This window comes from Phodopus roborovskii, unplaced genomic scaffold, assembly GCF_943737965.1.
Source record: "Phodopus roborovskii unplaced genomic scaffold, PHOROB, whole genome shotgun sequence".
Lineage (NCBI taxonomy): Eukaryota > Metazoa > Chordata > Mammalia > Rodentia > Cricetidae > Phodopus > Phodopus roborovskii.
This window is the reverse complement of record NW_026126511.1, coordinates 1,764,081-1,787,988: the sequence shown is the minus strand read 5'-3', so window position 1 is coordinate 1,787,988 and position 23,908 is coordinate 1,764,081. Positions and strand designations below refer to the sequence as shown.

The 23,908-nt window shown below is 47.8% G+C and overlaps 1 protein-coding gene across 1 annotated transcript in view; it reads left to right on the top strand.

Moving 5' to 3' along the window:
- The window catches only part of Clybl (citramalyl-CoA lyase), a 197,973-nt gene extending 190,290 nt beyond the window's left edge, over positions 1-7,683 (top strand). The window contains exon 8 of the mRNA XM_051195198.1: positions 7,459-7,683. Within this exon, the coding sequence (XP_051051155.1) occupies positions 7,459-7,554 (96 nt within the window). The 3' untranslated portion in view covers positions 7,555-7,683. The remainder of the gene's footprint in view (positions 1-7,458) is intronic.
- Positions 7,684-23,908: the final 16,225 nt, after the last annotated feature.

Sequence of the window (23,908 nt, the reverse complement as noted above, 5' to 3'; positions counted from 1 at the left end):
CGCTTTCCACTTGATTGGAATTGACCCCGTTTTGGCCATTTGTCATCTTCCCGGTTCTGGCCATTTGGTAGCCTTCTCTACTTTCTAAATTATATTCGTCTTCCCGCTGGTACTCTGTCAAATATCTAGCACTCCTGCATCTATTTCCTTTACTTTCCCCTAAAGATTTATTTATTTTTTTATGTGTATGGATGACTTTGTCTGCTTCTGTGTCTGCATACCAGAAGAGTGCATTGGATCCTGTTGGTAGTACAGTTATAGACAGTTGTGAGCTGCCGTGTGGGTGCTGGGTGAGAATTGAACCCAGGACCTCTGGAAGAGCAGCCAGTGCTCTTAAACTCTAAGCCATCTCTCCAATGCCCTGAGTCTAGTTTCTTGAAGAGACAGCTATTTTTAAAAACTGTGTCTGGGGTGGGGGGTGTTGGTTTACAGGGAACAGGGGGTCTAGCATGCATCTGCCTCTACTCTTATCACCAATGCTGATGTCTCTCAACCCATTAAAGTCATTCTGAAATCTGACCTGGGTACACACCAGATGTTCTCCAGTCCTTCTGGGGGCTTTTGATGACAAATGTAGTTAAGTGTCTTTGACAGACAACTCAATGGGTAAAGGCACTTGTGTGCAATTGACAAGTTGTGTTCAGTCCTTGGGACACACACAGTAGGAGAGAACTCCCCGCGTGTATGGTGGGGACTCCCAGTCCCCTCCAAATAAGCCTTAAAAAGGCGTTGGCTAACCCTATCAGTCACAACACAAGTAGCTATGTGATAGCTGTAGTCATGGTAACTGTCACTCTGGTGGTGCCATAGCAATCCGAGTAGAGGTGGCCGTGGTAGACCTGGTTCAGGGGTGGTGGTGATACACCTCTGACAGTTCTCATGACAGGGAGCCTGGAAGGCCATTGCGTGTCTACCGTCATGGGGCATGTTCGCTCTCTGTTTGGGGGTAGCCCTGGAGGGACTCTGGTGCACATGCCCACTACCTTCTCAGGCCTGACTTGAGCTGCCCAGAGACCACACAAAAGCCTGTGTCCTATTCCCCACCAGTGGCTCTGTGCTATGAGTTTTAAAGGCCGTGGACTATGGAGAAGGTGTAGGGAAAGAATGCGAAGGCTAGCAGGTCCTTCTCCAGGCTTTGGGAGCTGGACTCTTACAGCCTCTCTGAGCTTGGGAAGGTCCTCAGGAGCTGATGGACCTTCCCCAGGGGCTCAGCAGGGTTAACCACCACCCAGGTCCCCTCACTCTCCTTTCCCATCTGCCAAACCCATGGCCTGCCTTTCAAAGGCTGGATAGATGTCACCTGTCTAAATTCCAACCATGGAGTGAAGGACAGGTTAGTGCTAAGTGCTATGCTGGTCTCTTCAGCTGGGCTTTCTCCAGTTTCACCTAGAGATACATTAGCTGGCATCTGAAAGTAGCCTGGCAATAGGAATAAATGGCTGCTGTATTAAAATCTATTTTTACTAATAAAATATCCAGCAAGTTATCATTGCAAGCTGAGGCTGTAGAGGTGGCTCAGCAGTTAAGAGCCTTGGCTGCTCTGCCAGAGGTCCCCAGTTCAGTTCCCAGCACCCGTATGACAGCTCACAACTGGTCTATAATCCAGCTCCCAGTGATTTGGCACTCACACACAGATATGCATACAGGCAAAACACCGATCTGCGATCCCTGGGACCTCTCATTTGCTTTACGTGAGGGGTCTCCGGTGACTAGAGGCACAGGACTATTGGCACACCTCTACTCTGATTGCTATGGCACCACCAGGGTAATAGTTACCATGATCATGGCTGTCACATAGCTGCTTGTGACATGAGACCACAATGGGGAACACTATCACTCCCACCCCGCAGATCTCTCAGTGAGATCTCTGATGCCAGCCAAACAGTCACAGCGCTCAAACTCCCATCATTAAACGAACATCACGACCGGCTTGTTCAAGAATTCTGCCAGCAGAATAGGCTGAGGGACAGTAAAGAAAGAAGCCAGTGTTAGATAAATGGGTAAGTTGGTCAAGTACCTGCTGTGCAAGCTTGAGCTCCAAGTTCAGACCCTCAGCATCTACTTTGTGAAAGCTGGGTGTAGCGCTACCCCTACAGTTATGGTGCCGAGGATATTGGGGTCCCTGGGGATTGTTCTAGGTGAATCAGCAAGCTCCGAGTTGAGTGAAGACCCTGTCTCAAAAATTTAGGTAACGGACACTTTAGGAACTCCCAGGGTTGGCCCGATCTGGCTCAGGAACAGCCAGCATCTGACCTGGAAACTTGACAGTGGCCAACACTGACAAAATGTATAGATCAGCAACATAGACCCTGTGGGTCAAGGCCACTGCTCCCAAACCTGGTATCTTGAGTTTGGTCCCTGGAACCCACAGACTGGAAAGGACTGACTCCCGAGAGTCATCCTCTGCCTGCCATGTGTATGCACACACACACACACGCGCGTGCATACACACACACACACACACACAAAGTATTTTTAGAGAAAGGTAATAGGAATTCCGTGGAAACAATTGTCTGAGCAAAAGGCCCCAGTACCATGTTGCAGCAGGTGTCTGTCACCCAAAGAAGCAAATGCCAAGACAGCCTTCTCCACTCCTGAGAGGGAACTCTGTGAATGTCCAATGGTGTCTGAAAGCAAAGTGAACATACCCGTTTGAGCTAGGTATGCAGCTCTAAGTCAGAGGACACGCCATGAATGCCTGAGGCCTGATTCCCACTCTGGTGTAGAAGAAGAGTTAGTAGTGTGCTAGCACCTAGAAAACTGGCCTTTTAGTCCTCTAGAGAAGGAAACATCACAAACCTGCAGGGCTGGAGAGATGGCTCAGTGGTTAAGAGCACTGGCTGCCCTTCCAGAGGTCCTGAGTTCAATTCCCAGCAACTACATGGTGGCTCACAACTATCTGTAATGAGACCTGGCTTCCTCTTCTGGCCTGCAGGCACACATGCAGACAGAACATTGCACACATAATAAATAAATAGAACTACAGGCACTGAGTGCCAGGAACTGACCACTTTCCATAGATGTGATCACTCTTCTCAGCTCATCAATTTCCCGAGAAAATATCCGTCTGTGTGTTCTCTTGAAGAACATCATGTAACTTCAGGGCCGCTCTGAACCATCGTTCGTGTGGTTGGTGCTGGGGATCAAACCCAGGGCTCTGGTGCTGTGCTACTGAGCTACTACATCCCCAGCCCTTGGGACCTTTCATCACTAGGAATGACTTTAGTGTCGCAAAATACCACCCCCCTCCTTATACAGATGACAGGAACTCTGCCATGATGTTAGCCCCCACTTCTGGAATCTAAATCACAGACCTATATGCAGTAAGTGCCATGCCACGGACCAGAGATCTACGATGACAGGTGACACAATTGGTCACCGTAGAATGAAAGTCTGCAGGGCTTGAGCCCTAGGGCAACTGTCATGGGATGTGTGTGACATATGCTGAGCTCACCGCCTCACATCTATGGAGCTGTGCAGCCTGGTGAGGGAGGTGCAGACTGGGGAAAAGCCACTGGAGATCTAGATCTCCACTCATTCTGTCTGGAGGCATCAGCTGCTTTTCTTTGTCCGCTCCCACGACTGGAAGCTTCTAGAGGGTAGGGGTGGAGCCTTCCCCCTCCTGTCCTAAGCAGTTCACCAGGGCTGGGCACAGGCCTGGGGATAGATGATCAATGTAAGAGACCATTACTAAGCACCGTGAGGTCACAGGGGCTCAAGTGGCTTTACACTTAGTAAGCTTGTACTTATAACTTCAATTCAGAGCAGCAAAACACAAGGTCACAAACTCTCAAGTGTGCATTGGAGTCATGACACAATTCCTGGCCAACCTCCAGGCTTTCTGCATCTAACCCTGTAGGAATGCGCTTGGAAACTGCAATTTAACACACACACACACACACACACCCAACACAAATAACACAGCTAAGACTGGTTATTTGTGTGAGAGTCTGGTTCAGCTAATCATGGAATGTGCTCGGCACAGTTTTCAATCCGAAAGCTTCGAAGAACACACAGGATTTGAGTCAGGTAAATGTGTCTTGAGGCCAGAGAGGTAGCTCACTGGTTAAGAATCTGTACCGTTCTTGGTGTGGGCCTGAGTTCTGGCTCCGGCACCGGCACCGGCAACAGGCAGCTCACAACCACTTATAACTCTAAATCAAAGGGTTCCAGCACTGTCTTCTGAGTTCCGTGGGTACCTGTACTGCTGTGCACACACCCACACACAGATGTACACGTATGTGTAATTTAAAATAAACCTTTAGAAGCAAACACTCCCCCCCCCCCCGCCCATCCTTTCCTAGTAAGCTACAGGATGGACTTGCACCAGGCAGGTTTGTAAGCTGTGAGGGTGAATATGGATAAAAGCCATGGGAACAGAGGTTTGGAATGTAGTGTAGGGGGAGCAGGTCAGGAAAGAGGGATGCGGGCTGAGGGGAGTTATATTCATGAAACAAAGTGTGTAAAGCTGCAGTAGTAGCTGTGGGATTAGTAACTGTCCCAAAAATTTATAGCTGTTATTATTTTGTCAGCATGGGTCTTAAAGTATTGGGTCCCACGCATGGTATTGTTTTTAAGCATTTTAAAAAGATTTATTTACTTTTTTATGTGTAAGAACGTCTGCCTCCGTGTATGTGTGTGCGCCGTGCCCATGAGGTGCCTCCGGAGACAGGTTGTTGTTGGATGCTCTGGAGCTAGAGTTCCTGAGTGGTGAGCCCCCCGCATTGGCAGTGGGAATCTCAATTTGTCCTCCGTAATGGCAGTCAAGGCTCTTCACCACTTAGCAGAAATCTCTCTAGTTCCTCAAAGGAACCTAAAACAGAATTATAACCTGAATCTTCAGGCTGGTAGACAAAAGTTCCTTGCAGTTTCTGTGGTAGTGTATCAACTTTCCAAAAGAGCGTCAGCCAGAGAAACAGGAACACCTCTATCATCTCCAAACTGTCCCTGAAAATCCCTTTTTGGCAAGTTGCCTTTTCTAAAATGAGTCCTGGCCACCAGACTGTTTAGGTTGCCCAGATAAATCTATTCATTAAAAGGTAACAACAACAGGCATATTATGAATGGATGCATGAAGGCATACGGATATTCTTGCCAGGTCCTCGACTTGCAGGAGGAAATGAAATAGAACAAGGATGCCGCATCTTGTTTTCTACTACAGTAAAGGAAATCAAGCCAGACCTGCATCTATAAAAGAAAGAAAAGCTCTTTCTCAGTCCAGGTCTTGACATGCAGCTGGAAGTACTTCTCATCCCTAGTGTGGCCATGGAAGGGAATACGCTCTCCAGAGACATGGTCTGAACCCAAACACATCACTTTTGATTCAGGGTTCATCATCCTTTTGTTTGTTTTGTTTTGTGTTTGTCTACGCTTTCTCTCTCCAGCCTGTTAGTTAAACCTCAGGAGGACAGATGCACAGTTTTACAGGGGCCATAATCCACTTGTGGGCGGTAATGAAGAGGCCATTGTGTGTCCTCATTTACTCCAGTGTGAAAACTAGACTACTGCCTTGTAAAACAGCGTGGGACCTACACCCTGATCTCCATGGAATGCTAACCCATGGAACCACCCCAACCAGATTCATAAAGTTCATCATGATCCTAGACGATCCAGATTAGCTCTAGGCTATGTGGGATGGGCCAAAGGCCAACTGAAGGGTATAGATTGCAAAAGAGAGAATATCAGGAAAGTGACCTAAATACAGGATTTCAGGTCACGCAGGTGTGACTAATAATCAGATTCACCACTCTATAAGGCTAAGAGGATCAGGAATTCCTGGAAAAAAATCCCGTTGTATAGGCTTTTAAATCTCTCTCTCTATTGAAAAATAAAATCTGAAGCTACCACCAAGGGTTCTCTGTTCTTTTACTTCCATGCAACAAGCACGCCCTTTGTGCCTGTTGCATATAACCCTCGTGGTAGCTCCCAGCGTGCTCATGCCAGAAGCCCTGTGCAGGAGCAGCAAGGGCATTGCCGACTACTGGCATGCTGTACTTAGGAAATAGGGGATGATTTGTGCTATGTGTGAATGAGGCATCAAGGGTTAGGATGGCTCCACCCACCTCCAGAGCTCTCTCTTGGAACATCCTTGACCACGGGTGAAAGGGAGGAGAAAGCAGGGGTTTAGAGCCCACAGTGGTGGCTCACACCTTCAATCCCAACACTCAGAAGGCAGAGGCAGAGTTTGAGGCCAGCCTGGTCTACAAACCTACACAGAGAAACCCTGCCTCAAAAAAAAAAAAAAAAAAAAAAAAAAAAAACGGACAGAAGAAAAAGTTTCATCTCTAGTATTTCAAAGACAAATATTTTTTTTTTTAAACCTATTGAAAAACTAGGCGTCGTAACACAGGTCTTTGATCTCAGCACTGGCAAGGCAGAGGCAGGTGGATCTCTGTGAGTCCAAAGCCAGCCCAGTCTACATGACAAGTTCCAAGACACTGCCTCAAAAACAGGGAAGGCCGAAAGCACACGAAGCCAGACACGGTAACTCAGACCTGTAATTCTAATGCTTCGAAGGCTGAAGCAGGAGGATTGCCTTGCATTGAAGGGCAGTCTACGATAGAGAGAAAGAAAAACAAAGCTAGGGGCAACAAGAACACTAATACGGAGGTGGCACTGTGGGATCTGGGCATGCTACCGACTGTCGATTGACGGTGCTTCTTCTGATTACAGTGAAGGTCTCAAGTTGGGAGACTCATCGTCACCTGTAACTCTAACCCTTCCCAGTCATGGGACTTTGGAGGATCACTACTGTAGGCCCCAGCATCCCAACCCAGAATAGGGCTCACATGACACACCACACTGAGTGGGTGTTTGCAGGTTTAAGAAGTAAAGAGTCTGCAAGATGGGGATATACAGGGGTCGGGGTGGGGGGCAGAAGATGCCTTAATCTGGTCAACAGTCAGAGTGATGGTTTTTTTGTTGACTTATGTACCCAGGTGGCATGACCTGTTTCTGCTCACTAGGGTTGATTTCACGTGTTCTCATCACCCTAGAGTAACAACTTCCCTATGTCTGGCAAGGAGGAAGCATTGATTAAGCTGATGATCACGTACTTTTTATAAACAAGAATCACTCGCCAGAGCACACGACTGTTTCCCACACAATATTTCAAAATGAAATAGGGAAGCATTAAAAATTTTTCTTCCATAGTTGTTTTCTGTTAGATCTTTTAAAGAGTGAAATGAGCAGTTGGCCGTGTTTTGCTTCTGATGTGTTTTTTTTCCCCCTCTCCGTTAAAATGCTGAAGGATTTTTCTCCCCCTCCCCGCCTCTGTAGGAGGATAAAAAGAAATCTTTCCCCTGCAATTTGCTCTGTTTTTTTCCTTAAAAGTTGGGCAGGAAAGTCAGCATAACTCAGGTGGGATCTGAAATGTTCTTGTGGTACAAGAGTGTGCACGAGAAAAGAAGCCTGTAATTTTAGAGCATTCATTCAGGAAGTTTGTATTCTGTTTTCCAGGGAGCCTTTACTTTCCGGGGAAGTATGATCGACATGCCATTACTGAAGCAGGCCCACAACATTGTTACGCTTGCCACATCCATCAAGGAAAAATGATCTGTTAAATGAAGCCCTCCTCAGGCGGGCTGAATGGGTACAGTGGGTTTCTCAAAGACAAGCCACAGTGCCCAGGGTAGCGTGTTAGCATGCCTGATCAGGACCTTATTTCATTTACAGTTCGAGTTAGTCACGACTTCCACCCCCCCACCCCACCCCGTCTTACTGACCAGTTATTCTAAAAATAAACTTTCTTCCTTTAGAGTCTAAGCTCATGGTTTTACTGTCATCTATTAATGTGTTATAAATATGGTTTATTGTTTCATGGGAGGGGAGAAGTTCTCAATGAAATTCTGGCTTGTATATACTTTCCCTACTCTCCTTTTATTAGGAAATATTTCCAATATTATCAATATTATTCATTTGCACAGTGGACACCACAGATAACTTTAAGGTTAAATTTTTAAAGAATAACATCAAAGTTAATGTTTCAGTACGTTTATGAGTGATCCGGTAAACAGCAAAGATGGTATTGAAAATGTTAGGTATTACATTACCTTATAAAAGACAGCTTCTGAAAAACAAAAGTCAAACTTCCAAAACTGACCCCCCCGGGGGAGCCCACTGTCCCCCAAAGACTCTATCCATATGGCGACCCTGAAAGTTCTCCTCTTGGCCAACAGTTACTGGCAATTAAAAAACAAAAACCAAATCAGGGGAAACAAGACCTGTCCCTTCTCCCCTTTATCTTCCTGTAGGGCCAAGATAGGACTCCCTCAGCCATAAACTTGTATGTCTAGAGGACACAAAGCCACAGGGCTGGTGCATATGGCCCCCTGTAAGATTTGCATCACATTAGAGATGAGGCTGTGGGTCATATGGGTGGTGTGGTTAACGGGCTTAGTAAAGCTGTTTTGAAGAGGTTAACCCAGCTTGTAGGCAGGGTAAACAAACATAACAACCAGCCATTGTTCTGTATTCAGCGTGCACTCTTATATTGAAGGCGAAAGGGTATTGAAACCTCAGAGGATCAACTTGTGAGTGCCAGAGGACGCCAGTGAAGTTTGAAACACCAACAAGCGGAGATTTTGTTTCTCTTCCTCATTAAATCATGAGCTTTTGTGTGGAGACTTCTGGACTACTGTTCTTTAAGAAATTAGCAGAATGGGAAGTTTAAAACTCCACACCAACCTTTTCATGACCTACTCAGCAGCATGGCTGCTCCTCCTTGACAAACACCGCAGGGGAAGGCTGTTCTGTTTATTTAAATTTGTAAATAGAAAACAGTTGTTTTCCAGTTTCCTTTCCCTCCTCCTCCCTGGGCCCTTTTGCTGTGTTCTCTCCATGGCCCCCAGGCGTGTGCCCCAACCAGGGGCCCACTTTTCACCCTGATCCTTTTCAGTTCCTGCAGAAAGCCCTAGGAGGTGGAGGGCATATCATTACATCAATGCCAGGCCAGAAGCCACAGTTACCACCACCACTGCCATGATCCCCAGTGCAGGGCAGGAAGGGGGGGACGATCTTTCTCACTGGCGTGAGACTGAAGCAGACCAGAACTGATAGATAAATCTAGAGAAACATGTTCTTGAGACATGAATATACACAAGCAGGAAGCCTGAGGGGCTCGCTTGTGAACAGGGATGAGGCCTGCCCGGCCAGTGCCGCTTGCTCTGGACCCTGTGTCTGGCCTTCCCCGTGAAGGCCCTCATTAAGAACTCATCATTCCTCGCTTGGGCTGCCCCTTGTTACCCCAGAGTTTCTGGAAAGGTCTGTGGGAGTAGGGAAAGGCTGTCCTCCTGAGGGTGGTGCTTCAGGACAGCAGACAGGGGGTAAAGAGTAGGGCGAGAAGCACCCACATGCTTCTGGAACCATGAAGTCAAGTGTGCACAGGGTCCACACTGGTCTCCCTTCAAAACAAAGATTTAGGAAGACTGCTTACAAGCCAGCAGAGGACAGATGGCCTTGACGTACATGTGAAAACACACACACACACACACACACACTTGTACGTCAGAAACAGCACTGATTCAGATAAGCCTCTGGCTGTGAAAAGATCAGGGATACATGTTCTGGCCTCCACCCCAGCAATTCGGGCAGCCCCTAAGCTCACACAGTTTTGGGCCTCCTCAAGCCAGGACCTCCTTCTGAGTAAGCCCCTCCTTATTATGTGGTAGAAGCCATGGGGTCCTCAAGAAAAGGAACCCTTCCAGGTAGTACTGAGAGCTGGGCCCAGTGAGTCCTCCCAATCCACGGCAACAGGGCCATGGACTCCTACCGTGTTGGACTATCTCTGAGTCCTTGTTCATACAAAAACACCCTGTTTGGTTCTGGTTTTGACTTTTAAGCAGAAGTCTTGTATCCCAGGTTAACACCAAACTCACGGGACTCCTTTATCAACGTTCTCAGTACTGAGATCACAGTTGCGTACCACCGTACCCAGCCCAAAACCACATCAGGCCGATCATCTTCATAACAGAGAGATCCCATTTATAAGTAGGATCATAAGAGTGAGGCCCTCAGGAGACAGAGATGTGAGCCAATTGCCAGTTCTCTGAGCAGACAAGGGCCTCGACTATCAGAGTCCCGTTGGACCTCATTCCCCAGGAGACAGAATTCTAAAAGACAAGAGAAGCCAGGAGGAAGGTAGTCCACCCCTCCCCATCACATCCCTGGTACCATGAGGAGGTGATAGAGTTGAATGAGCCTACTGAAACCCTGTAGGGACACAGACAGGAAATGTAGTGGGCCTCTGCGCTCGGAAGGAGGCACGGAAGGGGACTTGGCTGCTCATCGGATTAATTAAAAAAAAAAAATACCTGTTTATATTTTTGTGTAGCTCATGGCAGCCGCTTTGCCATATCACTCACCCCCCCCTTGTTATTAATTCTAGGGGGCTAAATTATGGATAACACTATTAAAACATTATCAGAACTAATGAGAAACAATTACTTAGAAAATGAGCCAGGACAAGATTGAGCTGAGAACATCAGCGGTTGATCGCCACAGATTAGTTTAATAAATCATCAGGTGCGAAGCAAGACTGACTGAATCGACGCAAAGCCTCGTCACGGGAAAATGAAATTGCGATTTTTTTGCATAATTTTTTCATTAATCTCAATAGGACCCGTGTGGTGTAGATTGCTTTATTCCTTTAATACCTTGCCCGAGGGGGGGGGAGCCCAATAATGTCTTCATTGTTTTACTGAGGTCTTAATGACTATCTGTGACAAACTCATTTTAATGTATAGAGGATCATGTCTGTTCAGTCATGTTTTATTGAAAGGGTGAGGGGAATTCGGGCTGGATGAGACCGCAAGTTAAAGAGTTTCTCGAGCCTTGCCTTCAGTGGTCCACGCTGCCGGCCGGGCTGGCCCCCACTGCTCTAGAGACAAGCCAGGAAATAGTGTTCCGGGGAATGAGCTTCACCGCCTGTAGTTTGGATTTGAAAGTCTCTGATTGCCTGGCATATTTTGCTGGGTAAATAGAACCAACCATGCGGTGTTCCGCTCTTTAAAATAGAAGTCATTATCGCCTGGAACACCTTTGCACTCAATAGTTAGTTGTGTGGGAGCTAGGGAAACTGACTTTCTTTAGACGCTGGAATTCTCTAAGTTGCCACAAGGAGAGGAGAGAATGCCAGCTCTCCACCCCCCCCCCCAACTCTTTCTCAGGACATTCTGCTTTTAGAGCTTACATTTATTTTGCAATCTGAATCCTCTGTGTTTTTTTTTACCCCCCCCCCCCCCAGTGCTAGAAAAGCAATAGAAGGAACAAAACAGGTCAAAACGGGAAAACTTGTGAATATTAATACTGGCGGAGGTCACGGGACGGGTCTGTAAATGCAGGAGTTGGGAACAACGACCTTCTCCTGGGGGCGCCCCCTGCAAGGCCTTCACTTTGCAATTTAGGGGAAGTAATTACCTGACCCTAACATTGAAATGCTAAAGCCTAACTCTTCTTTCTTTCCACTCTCTGTTCTAAATCGAGGCGGGGGGGGGGGGGGGCGGGACGGCTAAGAAAAGCGACCGAACTGAAAAGGAACTCACTTTCGGATACCCAGCTCAGTGCCTCTAAAACTTACAGCAGTGTGACCCGGCAGCTTTTCGCACTTCTGTCGTGATGACTTTTGTCGTTGGTAGGTAGAGACGGTTTGTTTAGATCCCAGTAATTGTTTGACAGCACACCTCCTTCAAAATCCAGTGGCGCAAAGCAAGCGCTGGAAAGGCACCGGAATCCTCCCCGGGGGCGCAGAGTTTGTGACGATCCACTCAGTTTCATCGAGCGGGATATTGCGTTTTGAGGGGCTATGTAACTGGTGTCCTTCACATATATAGATATATTTCCTTTATTATTTTTTTTTTCCAGTGCGACTGACTGTCTTTTCCTTTCACTCTTCCCTACGGGACGGACGGGCAAGGCGAGCCTGGCAGCGGCGTGCCGCTTAGGAAAAGTGCCGTGCCCAAGTGGTCAGATCAAACACGCAGTTGTTCCGTCCCGCGCCACTCACTCACTGGCTGAGCTCAACGCGTGGTCATTACCCTTGGGCAGAGACCAGCAGGCTCCGGGCACCCATTCGGAAGCTGCTGCCCTTCCCTTCGCGATGAGTTAACGCGCGTGCAGCAGTGCTTGGCGCGCGCGGGTCGGGGTGGGGGGCGGGCGGGCAGTGGCCGTCGGGGCCAGGCCCGGGCCGCATTGGAGGGATTCCAGTGGCCCAGTGGCCAGGACTGCAGGCCTCCCGGACCCGCGAGCCTGTCGCGCAGCCAGGCTGTAATGGTACAAGATCAAAGGCTGCCCCGTGTCCCCGCGGAGCCAGGGACAATCCCTCGCCTTTGTGCGCGGTTGCTAGGAGCCAGAGAAACTAAGAGAAAGTGTCAGGAGCGTGTTAATCAGACTCGTTACAGTGTAACAATAACGTCTCTCTCGGGGCTCCTGGGCCCCTGCGCACCCCGCGCACAGACCGGACACCTGCGTGGGGCCCACAGCCGGTACTGGGGACCCGCCGCCTGAATGTGTCGCCAACACCGAGGTTGGCACCTAGGCCACGCGCGAAAGACAAATTCTGGGGAAGCCTCCAATTCCTGGCGGCGAGTCCTGTGGGTCTTGATGCACTGGTTCTCTTTAAAGATGACCGGATTTGTGGGCCAAAGAACCTGGAAGAAGCCAGGTCTTCTGCCTTTTCAACCGTTCTCTGTCGAGGTGATGTTTCCTAACCCAGGATCTGAATCCCCAAAGCAGACAGCTTTCTGGCTAAGATTCCCCCAGAGGCAGCAAGCAACTTTTGATTTCTTTGCACATCTGTGAGAGAACACCATAAATTCTAATCCCCTGGGTAAGAAAGAAGCAGAACCTTGCTGAGTAAATATATTCTCCTGAAAGTTTTTAATGGGGAGTCTGCACTCAGGAATGGTCAACTAAATTCATGTACCTGTTGAGTTCACTGGATGCCAGACAGCTGTCAGAAAGTCTCTGGGTATTCACAGATGAATTCTCTTTATGCTGAAATGCCTGTGTAGGCTCAGTTGGGTGACTAAACCTTTAATTCCCAGCACTTGGGAGGCAGAGGCAGGTGAATCTCTGAGTTCCAGGTCAGCTAGGGCTATATATAGTGAGACCCTGTCTCAAAAAATTAAGTCTGTTGGATGTTCAGGAAGGAACAAACCCATACAATTATGTTATATTTAGAAACACAGACAGGGTGCCGGGTGGTGGGGGCTGCTCAGGCCTTTAATCCCAGCACTCCAGAGGCAGAGGCAGGTGAACCTCTGTGAGTTCAAAGCCAGCCTGGCCTAAAGAGCTAATTCCAGGACAGCTAGGACTGTTACACAGAGAATCCCTGTCTCAGAAAACAAAAACAAACCAAACAACCAAAAAAACCAAAAAGCCAAACCAAAACAAACAGACGGACAAGCTCTATTGGCCACAGTAGTTATAAGAACAGAAGTTTGAATTAAGGATTTAAAAACGTTTGGAAATCCATCAGTCAGTGAGCGTCTTTCCTGTGTCTTGGGGGCTAGGCCCAATGGCTGACAGCCGTGCAGAGCCAGGTAGAGCCAGCCTGAGGTCTGAGGAAGCTTGCTACTTGGCCTGCTACCTCCTTTTTCTCCCTAGGCCATGCAGGAGGAACTAACCACAAAGCTGTGTTCTGCCACAACTAGAGATGGACCAGGGTGTGGTAACTTCCTCACATGTGACCTCTTACTTGAGAACCACTGAACGGAGGCACACTGCAAATTTAAAGACAAGGTTCAAGGCCTCTTCAATAAAGGGACTTTTAAAGTCCTGAGTTTGACTCCTGAGACACATGGTGGAAGGAGGAAACCAGCTCCTGCATGTTGTATGTGCCACACACACACACAGTCACACACTCACACACAGTCACACTTACACACAGTCACACACATACACACATACACACTCACACACACACTCACACAAGTCACAGTCACACATACACACATACACACTCACAGACACACACACTCACACACACAAGTCACACTCACACACATACACACTCACACACACACACTCACACACACACACAGGAAAGAAAGAGAAAACAAGGGAGCCCACGGATGGGTCATATAGTAGCCACCCTAGCTGCTGAAGGCAAGAAGTGGAAATAAGCAGGACTTTTGGTCTTCTGGATGCCAAACAACTGGTTTAACCCAGTTTTTGTTTTGTCTTAAACAATGGACTAAATTGCCTTTGTTATTTAGATGCACAAATAGCATCACAAAGACAAGGAATGTTCTGGCTTCGTGAGACTGAGTGTAGTGTCTTCAGAGGAACAGTGCTCTCTCTAAGCATCTGCCTTTATATCTCCTAAGCACCATGAAGGGAAGGAGGGAGAAGTCAGGGTGAGCCCTGAGGAGGGGGATGAGTAGATGGCTCAACCTGTAGAAGTGCTTCCTAGAGCAAGCCTGATGATGAACGAACCCATTGAAAAAAAGCCAGATGCAGAGGTAGGCATCTGTAATCTCAGGACTCATATGGCTGTACAGGTAGGAGGTGGAAACAGGAAAAAAAATGGGACAGCTGGGGTAGAGGGGTTGGGGTGCCTTAGTGTATAGAGGCAGAAGCAAGAAAGACCCTGCCCAAGTAGTCCTCAGACCTCCATGGGTGGACACACACACATACACACACACAGCGCACCGATAGTCTAAACTCCATGACAGGATTACCAGGAACTGGAATTCCTGTAGAGGCTCTCATGGGAACCCTATGATGCTTCTCCCAGGCTTGCCCGAGACAATGGGCTGCTGTGATGTCCGAGCTCCAGGACTCTGCTTCCCCCCTCCTCCTTTGCACTGGGTGCTGTAGCGCCTGCCTCTCTAACCGCATGAGCGTCTCTGCCCGAGTTTCCCTTCCCATCATCCTCAAGATGGCTAACCTTTCCGGACATGCCTGTCTGTGAGGGCTCTCTGGTTCCCCCACAGCCTACTGATCTGCCATCTCCCAGTGTGTTGGACTGGATTGTTACTGGAGTTCCCCCTAGGTATGTGTGCCCTCACACAGTACACATACCGGACGATGTTATGATCCTCCAAACACTTTCCTGCTCTCATTCCTCACCCCCAGATATGAGCTTCATAAAAAGTGTATTTGTTAGCTGGTCAGTGGTGGCACACGTCTTTGATCCCACCACTTGGGAGGCAGAGGGAGGCGGATCTCTGTGAGTTCGAGGCCAGCCTGATCTACAGAGAGAAGTCCAAGACAGGCTCCAAAACTACACAGAGAAATCCTGTCTTGAAAAACAAAGAAAGAAGAAGAAGAAGAAGAAGAAGAAGAAGAAGAAGAAGAAGAAGAAGAAGAAGAAGAAGGTGTGTTTGTTAAAACCAGGGCTTGAGTCTCTCCCCATCAATCAGCTTCTGGTCCTGGCTTTTTCACTAGTCAGTTAGTTTACATTCAGACTAGACATTTATTCTCTAAGCCTCAGTTTTCTTAGAGAAGACACTAGTTCCGAGCTTTGCCGTGAAGATATGGCAGTCAGAGGGACACACCATGGAAATGGCACACATTTGACCAGCTGGGGACCACAGCCTTCAGCCCTCCAGTATCCACACAGCTGTGTGGCCCAAGGCCTGGCCATTCCCAGAGTAGCTGAAGGAGCCTTGTACTTGCATGTGTGTGGGCTGTGTTAGGACAGGGGTATCCTGATATGTTATGCAACTTCCAGAAATTGACTTAGGCCCTTCCTCTGCATCCCCATCCATCAATCACCTTTCTTCCTTTCTTAGGCATTGAGCTATAGGCCCTTTCTTGTTGTTTTGAGACAGGGTCTCACTATGTGGCCAACCGGCTCACTACATAGTAGATCAAGCTGTCTTAAACTGCCAGTGAGTGATTCCTCCAGAAACAGGTTAACGGGTGAGCCTTGATTTCTATTAGTGAGCCTGGTTTTCTCCTTTGCTTCTGTTGCTAGACATGTTCTGACGGGAAAAATGCATTGATCTGGCAACGTCTGTGTGCATTACGGGAGAGCCTCATGGCACTGTTAGCAACACCGTAGGCCTGTTCATCGGCTGTGAGAATTTACTCAATGCCAGAGATGTTTGACTATAATAATCTTAAATTCCATCATTTTATCCAATCTCCTGATCTCATAGATAGAAACCAAAGCTCTAGAGGCCTTATACGGTACCAGTCCTGGCTGAAAGGGGGCACCATTCACATAGAAACACACACTTCTAATGACACTGAGTGCCCTGGGATTGTTGGCTTGCTCGAGGTTGTACGGCAGGTAGAACCACATATATGCCAAACCACACCACACTCCCAACCCAGAGTCACAACTACAGAATGAGCAGAAAGGGTCTCCCTGAAACTGGGCCACAGCGCCCCTCCAATGCCAGTAAGGACATCCGAGCCTGTTTCAGTTCAAACAGCTGTGGTTCAAAAGCCCACAGTAGACTCAGTCACCCCACAGTCCTACGGTCCCCCTTTCCCTCTCCCACACTGCAGGGTTTGCCACCAGGGCTGAGCTGAGGGAATGAATGTCTTGGGTCTGCCAGGGAAACGGTCCTGGGGGACAGTGGCGGGATTCAGACCCCAAGGACAGCAGCTGTACTTGCTTCTCTGGCCTCACGGACCCCTGCCACCTTATCTTCCAAAGCCCTTAAAATTCTTTGTGTCTTCTGGCTTCATTCCACCTCACCCCTCTGAGTACTTAAAATTGGTTGGCTCTTCTTCCTTAGAATTCCCCACCCCAGGCCCACCCACCTTCAGAATTTCAAAAAGCACAAATTCCAAGAGGAAAGCAAGAAAATTAGGTAACCCCACCCCCAATCCTGAGCCCGTGTTTTTGGAGGTAATTCTAGCTCAAGTTCCCGCTGCTTCGGGAACATTCCACAGTCTTGCATTTACTGTGAACTTGGCACCGACTGTGCATTCTGCCCATTTTACTGGAGAGACCCTGAGTGCAGGGGACAGCTAATGCTGTACTTGGAGAATCAAAGGAGAGATGGCAACGAGACCACTAATTGTCCAGTAAATGAAATATCGTCGCTCTTCCTAACGTGGCACATCTGATCATGCTGCCTGTATACCAAAGACAGCATCTCCTGTCTCCGTTCAAGGCTTGCAGGACACAGCAGATAGATTATGGCTTCACAATGCTTCAGCAGAGGTCATCTGAGAGTGCCAGGGACACTCATACGGGAGCCTAGAAAGATGCTTACAAATGATCAGGCTTGCCAGGCAGTGGCAGCACTCGCCTTTAGTCCCAGCACTTGGGAGGCAGAGCCAGGTGGATCTCTGAGTTCAACGCCAGCCTGGTCTACAAAGTGAGTTCCAGGACAGACTCCAAAGCTACACAAAGAAACCCTGTCTCATAAATAAATAAATAAATAAATAAATAAATAAATAAATATTAAAAAATGACATTTTCTCTGGGTAGTGAGGGCACTGCCTTTAATCCCAGCACTTGGGAGGCAGAGGCAGGCAGATCTCTCTGGGTTGGAAGTCATCTTGGTCTACAAAGCCAGTTCCAGGAGAGCCAAAGACATTGCAGAGAGAAACACTGTCTCATTTCTCCACCCTAAAAAAAAGGCATTTTCAAATTGCAACAAACTTTCCATTTTAGGGTAGGATCCAACAAAATCTAGTAACTTTGTCTCATGAAACCACACACACACACACACACACACACACACCAGTTTTTGTGCCATGCAAGCCATTTCGAAATGTAAAATGTATTTATGAGAATATTGAAATATTGAAGGTAAATATGTTCAAAATTTACTGGCAAGTGAATTCATCATGAATTTGCAAGTAGTGCCTCTGAAAATGAGTTTGTTCTAAAGAGATTTGTTCAAAAGCTTCCTTGCCCCCCCCTCCGTGAAGGGCATATGTGTTTGATTAGTGTTCAGAAAAGAGAAGTTGTTTTCATAGCCTCCAGTGTGGCATTTATAAAAACCCTGATGATTTTAGGACAGCACCTTCATTTTTTTTTTTGAATTTTCAAAACTTGTCCCTTTTTACTCTTTTATTTTCTTTCAACAAAACAAAGACAGAAGAGCGCTTTAAGAAATTTTATACATTCTCATGGAGCCTCAGTTTGTTGACCTTCAGGCCATGGAGTAAAACCTTTCTTTTAAGTCAAGCATTCCCCATTGGGAAGCACTCCAGCCTTTTCTTTTTATGAGGAATTTTAACTGCTGGACTTAATTTAATTATTGTATTTTGTACATACTCCCAGAAGCCCCAGGGCATGAGCTTTGCTTTCTTCCAAACTTTCAAATAAATATCTTTAGAAATGTGTGTTTCTGTCAGCAATAGTGCCGGCTTGATTTGGATTTCTGATCCAGATCCCAAACACAGTATTTCTGTTTCCTGCCTTTTGCGTGATACTTTTCTACCTCCACACCTTCTGCTGCTGCAGCCAGAGTTCAGGAACACAGAGGTATGCTGCCATTCTAGGAGCGGGTATCAGGCTTCATGGGAAAATAAAACCCACCTCCAAAGCTGAGTGCCAGTTGAAGAGTTGGTTTCCCAGGCAGGCATTGCTGGGAGTTAGGGGTATGCTTCCCTTTCCTGCCTGTCCCTTAAAATTTCTTCAATGTGACTCCCCCCCAGTAAGGGCTCCCCTTCATACCAAGAGGCTCACTGCACATGTGCACTTGCGAATGGGCACACACACACACACACACACACACACACACACACACACACACACTGACTTCATTTTCTGTGTGTGTGACAGACTCCTGCTTGTTGGGGCTGGACTCTCAGATCTATACTAATCCTCCTACCTCAGCCTCCCAAATGCTGAGGTTACAGGCATATGCAGGCTTGTGAGCCACAGTATCTCTATGTTTCTCATCTGGCTGTCTTCAGTGTACAAATCAAAAACCTTGACTATCTTTTGATTCTCAAGGGCAAAAGATAAATCCGTGTTTTGTGATGGACTTAAAACCCATGTGAGATTATTAAAATGTGGGGGAAATGTGATTTTTCTAGACTCATAACACCTGCCAAAAATCTTTGGTGGGACTTGGATCCAAACGTCTGGATTTTCTGTAAGAAGGGGTTTCTCAATAGGTTAAGAACTTTTAATTTTTTAAAATCTTTGTACAGCAGATGTCCTCATTATTTGTATTTAAGTTTTCAATTATATAAGTCATAGCACCAGGAAGCCAGCCAAGGCTTCTGAGGTCATCCTTGCAATGGACTGCTTATTAGAAATGTCTGTTGGATGAGGCATGATAGCACACTCCTACACTCCCAGCACTCAGGAAACTGAGGCAGGAGGCTCACCATGAGTTCAAGGCTAAGAATGGATAATATATCTGGGAAAACCAAAAAGGAGAGAGAGAACTGCCCAGTGGTACTGGGCCTCGGCTGTGCAAGACATGGAGGCATGAAGGTTAGTGCAGCTAGGAGCTGCAGGCTGATCTGGGCAATATCACAAGACCTGGTTTTAATTTAAAATTATAATGGTACTCTATTTTATTTTACTTTATTTTATTTTAGACAGAGTTTCTCTGTGTAGCCATGGCTGACCTGGAACTCATTCTGTAGACCAGGCTGGCCTTGAACTCAGAGACCCACCTGCCTCTGCCTAAATATCTGGTAGTCTTTTTTACAGATATTGATCTCTGAGTCTCATGAAATAAAACTCCAGTCAGCTTTTATTTTGCAGATGAGAGAAATGACCAAATCAAGCCATAGAACCTTCAAAGATGGCATGTGACTTTTGTGTTAGGCCCATTAAGATTTGAACTTTACCCTTGTGAAAACAACTCCTCTCATCTGACCTGAGCTTCAATTTCTTGCACATTCACCTTACACACCAGGCTGACTAGAGAAAGGACTGGAACCTCAGAGTTTTGCTATCCACTGACTTCTCACTCACATTCAGGTACACTTGTTAGGGATAAAGCTCGAGGGGGCCTTGGCGGATTCCATGGCTAGCAAAGGTGACCCAGGCAGAGCTTAGTGAGAAGTTTTATTAGAAAGGGGAGCGAGGGCGAAGGGAAGAGAAAAGAGATAAAGAGACACAGAGACAGAGAGAGGACAGAAGAGAAGAGGGAGACAGGAAGAGTCCTGTCTGCCCCAGGGGAACATCAGGAAAGAGAGCATAAGTGCCCGGGTCTGCCTTTTAAAGGAGTCCTTTGCATCTTCGTGCAGACTACATAATCATGAAACTCTGGGCTGACCAGGGTCCTGCCTGAGTGCATCTGCCAGGTGACAGGGGCGGGCCTCCTTACAACACTGCTATGGAAATCTCCCCCAGAAGAAAGTGTGGCTCCTTTGGTGACATGGCCATGCTTCAGAACTAATATATATATATATATATATATATATATATATATATATCTTGTATACTTAAACTACACACAGAATACTGTACCTGTTTCAGTGTCTCAGCTGACTGCTGCTAGTTCAGATAAAAAAGCAGAGGCCAGCCAGTAGCTAAGGGAGTCCTAATGTCCCTGAGTGTGTATGAGCAGGCTCAGATATCTGATTTGAGGGACTTAGTAGCTCTGGCCTTGCACAGTATCTTCGGTTTCTGCAGCAGGGGGTCCTGGGGTGGGGGGAGTAAGCCCAGCAGACTTGGAGGGTCTTCATAAACAGCCCAGGGACCGTATGTTCTCACTGCCCTCTGGCCACCTCCTCTGTGGCCTCAGCCAGGGCTTGCTTGCTCGCCCTGAGTCACTAAGACAAGGGCTAGGGGTTCTTCAGAACTTGAGCCACTTTGAGGAAAGCTCCTCCTGGCCCTAGCCTAGCTGTTTCCTGAGGGTCAGGACCTCCCCTAGAGATGCAGGAAGCTCTGATCAAGGCCTTTTGCCTTAGGCCCAAAGACCAGGTTTGATCCATCCCTTTCCCAGCTTAATGAGGCTGGGACCTTTTTAGAAAATACTTTCACTCCGGCAGTCTGTTGAGATTCTGTTGTTGCCTTAAGTATGATGAGATACTTGACCTGGAGGCAGGTGTTTTGGAGGAGGCCCAGACCTTTTCCCCTGTGTCGTAATTCTATTGGTTGTGAAAGTCCAGCGTTCAGTTTAGGCTTTTCTTACCTACTACTCTTCATTCTTCATTATGTCTCCAAACAAACATGCAAGTTATCCACTAAAAAGGGAGGGGGCAGTTATCCTCGATCCACTAAAAAGGGAGGGCACAGGGAAGGTGGGGGGAGGGGGGAAAAGATGTAAAAACATCTAAGAATTTGGCTATTCAAGGAAAAGGATTTGTAAAAGGTTAGAAATGCATGATGGTTAGGAGAAATGCTGGGAGACCTTGTCCTGTATGTGACTATCAGGTGGGATATGAACACCGGTCTCGTAAGCCGGGCAGAGTGTCACAAAGTACATTAGAATGGGGTTTTAGAGCCGTTCAGGTCCTCAATAGTGACAGAGAATTGGAAAAGAAAGTCCAGGGTGCATTGCACTGCCTTGGTAAGTAGGAAGTGTAGAAAAAGGAGTCCTAGCTGGGAAACAGAGGGAAGCAGATCTCTGTGAGTTTGAGAACACTCTGGCCTACATAGTGAATTCTAGGGCAGCCAGAGCCACATTAGTGAGACCCCGTCTCAAACAAAACGAAACAAAACAAAACACACGAGAAAGAAAGGAAAGGGGCCCTGAAAGGGCCTGTTCTGTGTCTCCCAGCAATTCCTTCTAGGGGCTTCCAAGGTGTCCGGCCCCTCCCTGCTCTGTTTATACACCTGGCCCCTATGCAGGGAGCGTGAGGATGTCTGTGATGCATGGTTTGGTTTGTTGGATCATTTCCACCTCCAGGCAGCATGTTACAGGCTAGCCTTGAAAGACATTCCGCAGGCCAAGTGTAACTGTCCTCATCTCCAAAGGCCTCCAGCTTTTCTATGAGGGGTAGAGACAAAAGCAGCCGGATGGCCCTGGAGAGGGAGCCATAGGGCCTCCATCCACGGGCCACCCTCACTTGAAATGTCCTGAGCAGGGGACACAGTGCAGAAAGGAGGGGACAGAGAGACTGCACGGTAAGCGAGGAAGAGCTAAGTAGAACAGGACAGGCACTTGCTACCTCGGTTCTGCGAGCCACACACATGCTTATGAGGCTGGAATTCAACCAGAGGCAGAAAGTTCATCAGCTTTCCTCTTCCCTGGCGCCTGCCCCTAGTCGATTTCTGTTGAGTAAATGAGCGAATACATTCAGTGCTGGGCCAGGGAGGTGGTTCGGTGGGTAAAGACGTTTGCATCCAAGCCTGATGCCCCCCTTCGACCCCCATGGCAGAAGGAAAAAACTGGCCCCTCTGACCTCCACACATGTGCGTACCTACTTACTGGGACAGGCTCCTTCTGCCTTTCTCTCTCCCTCTCCCTCCCCCCTGCACCCCCTCACCTCAAGAGGTGACCCAAGGGGGCAGGTAGTTCAGTAATTAAGATTACTTGCTCTTATCCTTTGCCAGTCACCCACCCAGCTTCTAGAATACCTAAATGCCCCCACTCCTAAGAGAGGGTGCTTGTACAGAGAAGGTCCCCTAGGCCTCCCCTGAGGCAGAAAGAGTAAGGCTTCCGTAGTCTGCTAACGTCTGACTATAGATGAAAATATAAATCAACATATCTATACATTCATTTTACTTTATGCATTAATATTTTGCCTGCACACTTGTATGTACACCACATGTGTGTTCTTGGCGCCCACGGAGGTCAGAAGATGCTGTATGCTGGAAACTGAACCTGGGTCCTCTGCAGGGGCAGCAAATGCTCCTAACCACTGGGACACGTCTCCAGCCTCTCCCCATGCCCCCCTCCCCACGCCCAATCCTTTAAGATAAAGCTGTGCATCCTCTTTGGATTGAGCAGGATTCAGTATGGCAGGCAGTTCCTATAAATGACCTAGCTGAGCTGCCCAAGCTCTGCCTGTCCACCAGCCAGGCCCAGGATGCTCACCAGAGTTCCGCAGTTGGTCCTGTATGACCTGGACTGGATGTGGAGGCTCCCATTTGAGCCAACAGTGTTTCCTCTCAAAGACAGGGTCGAGTACGGAGAAAGCCTGGTTAGTGGTTCAGATTCCTGGGAAAAGGTGAAGGTACCTGGCCACACACCCTGCTGGGAAATGATGAGGAGCACAGAGAGAGGGCCCAAGAGACACACAGAGAACACGATCTTCTCTAGCTATGTTTTGTAGATCTCAATCTCCTGACATGCTCATTTCTGGAGCTAATGACCCCTCCTCAACAGACCTCATGGCCAAGCTTAGCCCTGGCATGCCCCTCAGCCTCTGCCTCCTCTCTCTGTCTCTGCTCTCACTCAGTCTCCTCCCTATATACCGCTTACTGCTCTGATCAGGCCCTGCCCTCTCTCAGCTGGTTGTAGCAATCTCCTGCTTCTTGTTCTAAAGAAATTGGTCCTACACCCTTGAGACTTAGCAAACTGGTCCATAGGTAGCATCTGTTGGTCTCCCAGGGACAATGAGCCGCGTCCCTATTCTCCCCCCCCCCTTACATAAATTGGTGTGGATCAAGAATAAGTAAATAAATGGTCAAGAATGGCTGAGACGAATCCCTACCAGAGAGTCTGGCCTGGCTAGCCTGCCCCTCCCTGGCTGTTGCCAGCTATCAAGCATGTATATGTTCTTCATATGAAAGATGGTGTGGGCATTTTCACAACAGACAACTCTTCCGAAGGCTACAAGCCACCTGGGAAAACAGAGTGAGCTGAGGCAGAAACTGTCAATCAGGGAAGCAAAGCCACACAGAGACCACGCGAGAGCACTCGGCTCTGTGAAGGGCTAAGTACCGCTATCCTGGCCAGCTGAGCATCTGCCTTAAAAACAAACTGCGAAACAGCCTCTTCTTTTAATTGTTCCAAGTAAGCATCCCTGAGTGACCCGAAGAGCATCCTCTTTAGTGGCTTCCTGAGCAGTTCTGGCTACTTATTGCCAGTGAGTGTGTAGGGTATTGCTGCTAAGAAAGGTGTGAAATAATTTGGGATGC